At 42.4% G+C, this 2500-nt stretch overlaps 1 protein-coding gene across 1 annotated transcript in view; it reads right to left on the bottom strand.

The window, feature by feature from the left end:
* Nucleotides 1–2500, bottom strand: part of pmm2 (phosphomannomutase 2) — a 10562-nt gene that overhangs the window by 3179 nt on the left and 4883 nt on the right. The window contains exon 4 of the mRNA XM_076282305.1: nucleotides 1399–1490. Within this exon, the coding sequence (XP_076138420.1) occupies nucleotides 1399–1490 (92 nt within the window). The remainder of the gene's footprint in view (nucleotides 1–1398; nucleotides 1491–2500) is intronic.

Here is a 2500-nt window from a genome sequence, read left to right as displayed (position 1 = left end):
AGCTTGCTAGCTAGCTAACTGTGGCTAACTGTGGAACTTCAGTATAGGCTAATTATCTCACCTAGTTGTACGAAATACGTTTGTATTACAAGTGATAGAATTAAGGTGTGACCTATGTTTAGTTGATGTTAGGACATGTAAAGTTAAACTTGCCGAACTTTGTTATAGTCAGCCACAGGCAGCTTGACTGACTACATTCGTGACACTCTGGAACTGGAAAGAGCAAAAAATAGGAATATAATGGTCACCTTAATCCCATAAACACACAGATAACTCTTACACCAGCCTTATTTTGTGCCTTTTATTCATGTTATATCATATAATATATATATATATATAAAAATCCCCTAACCCCTGTGTCTGTGTATCCAAACAGTCATCTTTCCCCTAACCCCTGTGTGTGTGTGTGTGTGTGTGTGTGTGTGTGTGTGTGTGTGTGTGTGTGTGTGTGTGTGTGTGTGTGTGATGTGATATTTATTTAGATAAATTAACAGACTGTACACGGCCCGTATGTCAGCCCCTGTATGTGTGTGTGTGTGTGTGTGTGTGTGCTTGTATGTCAGCCCCTGGGAATTTCGGTCCCAACTGCTTTTCAAGGGTTAGCGGTTCATTATCTGACCACAGTTTCACTACTGAGCAATAGGGGGCGCTGTGGAGCTTCTGTCAGCAGGGTTAGCTGCAGTTCTCTATCTGACCACAGGGGCGTTGTGGAGCTCCTGTCAGTAGGGTTAGCTGCAGTTCATCATCTGACCACAGGGGCGCTGTGGAGCTCCTGTCAGCAGGGTTAGCTGCAGTTCATCATCTGACCACAGTTTCACTATAGGGTTATAGGGGGGCGCTGTGGAGCTCCTGTCAGCAGGGTTAGCTGCAGTTCATCATCTGACCACAGTTTCACTACAGGGTAATAGGGGGGCGCTGTGGAGCTCCTGTCAGCAGGGTTAGCTGCAGTTCATCATCTGACCACAGAGATCACCAGGCCCATGGCACAAGTGTTTTGATCTGTTTCTCTATTATTGTTTTCTGTTATGTTCTGTTTCATGTTTAAATTCAGATTACAGGGGTTCTGCGCCCTGTCTGTTCTAGCTTTGATGCGTCTCTCAGGGTCATAGAGCCCAGTTATCCTCAGTAGCTTGTGTGTGTGTGTGTGTGTGTGTGTGTGTGTATAGTGTGTGTGTGTGTGTGTGTGTAGTGTAGTGTATAGTGTGTGTGTGTGTCTGTGTCTGTGTATAGTGTATGTATGTGTGTAGAGTGTGTATGGTGTGTGTGCGTGTGCGCGTGTGTGTGTGTGTATATATGTAGTGTATAGTGTGTGTGTGTGTGTATAGTGTATGTATCTGTGTAGAGTATGTATGGTGTGTGTGTGTGTGTGTGCGTGTGTGTGTGTGTGTGTGTGTATACCTCTTCTTTGGTAGCTTGATCTTAGCCAGGTAGTCCAGACAGAAGTTTATGAAATCCTGCAATATCTCCTCCCCCAGAAAGGCCTGTATGCTCTGATAAAATCAACCAATGAAATCAATCAATTATTCAGTCAAATCAATCAGTCAATCAAATCAATCATTCAGTCAATGTCTTTTGGTAGATCAATACACATGACGTATGCCCTTTGAGTTAGTATTCCAGTGTGTGGTAGATTAATACAAATTACATATGTGACCCTGCAAGGCGAAACCAGTCGTTTTGGTAAAATTTACAAAATTAAGTTAATGTGCTCACATGAACGGCCATTGACTAAGCTTTCCAACGATATATATGAGGGTATTGCAAAAAGTATCGCTAAGATAACCTCATCCAAAGTTGGCATGGTTCTCCTGTCACAATACTATACGCCAGAAGAGGAGAAAATCACATTTTTAAGTAAATTGTCACGTGTGATAGTGTGATGACACAGCTATTATTAGCCTTACGGTAGCGTGACTTTGAAGCGGATGACTGACTATGTCCAGTTTTATCAACCGAGTGAGTGTCTTTTTCTGCCCCCTAGTTAATATACCAGGGACGGTCATAAGGTGCCATTATAGAATATAATTCATGTATTTCGGGGGAAGTAAAGGAAAAGAAGTTCTACGTACACATGCACTTCGTACGTACTTCGTGCCCTGAAAGGCAAGTCTTTCACATTCATATTCGGTTACATCTGCCAAGAACGATAGAGAGCTTACACATTGAGTAATGAGTAGCCTAATGACTAGGCTACATTTTAGCTCTACCGTAAAACCTTATAGCGGCGTGGACAAATGGAATGACTGCTAATGTGTTTAATCTTCACCTAAATAAAGTCAGGGTTTAACAGTCAAAACGTATGTTTATCCGTGAAATTTGTTCACAATATGAAAGTGTAGACTGTATACTGTTGAACTGTGCAAAAACGTGAAATTCGGCATTTTAACCCGTACGTTTGTTTATCGTGGATTTGCTCAAAATAGCACTGTGCGCAAGACGACTGGTTTCACCTTGCAGGGTCACATATGCCCTTTGAGTTAGTATTCCAGTGTGTGGTAGA

The sequence above is a fragment of the Alosa pseudoharengus genome, unplaced genomic scaffold (genome assembly GCF_046254945.1).
Source record: "Alosa pseudoharengus isolate Yale_2024_CS ecotype anadromous, Long Island Sound unplaced genomic scaffold, YU_APseudo_1.1 YU_APseudo_1.1_scf_1, whole genome shotgun sequence".
Taxonomy (NCBI): Eukaryota; Metazoa; Chordata; class Actinopteri; order Clupeiformes; family Clupeidae; genus Alosa; species Alosa pseudoharengus.
The sequence above is the reverse complement of the archived record's forward strand: the minus strand, read 5'-3'. Positions and strand labels throughout refer to the sequence as shown.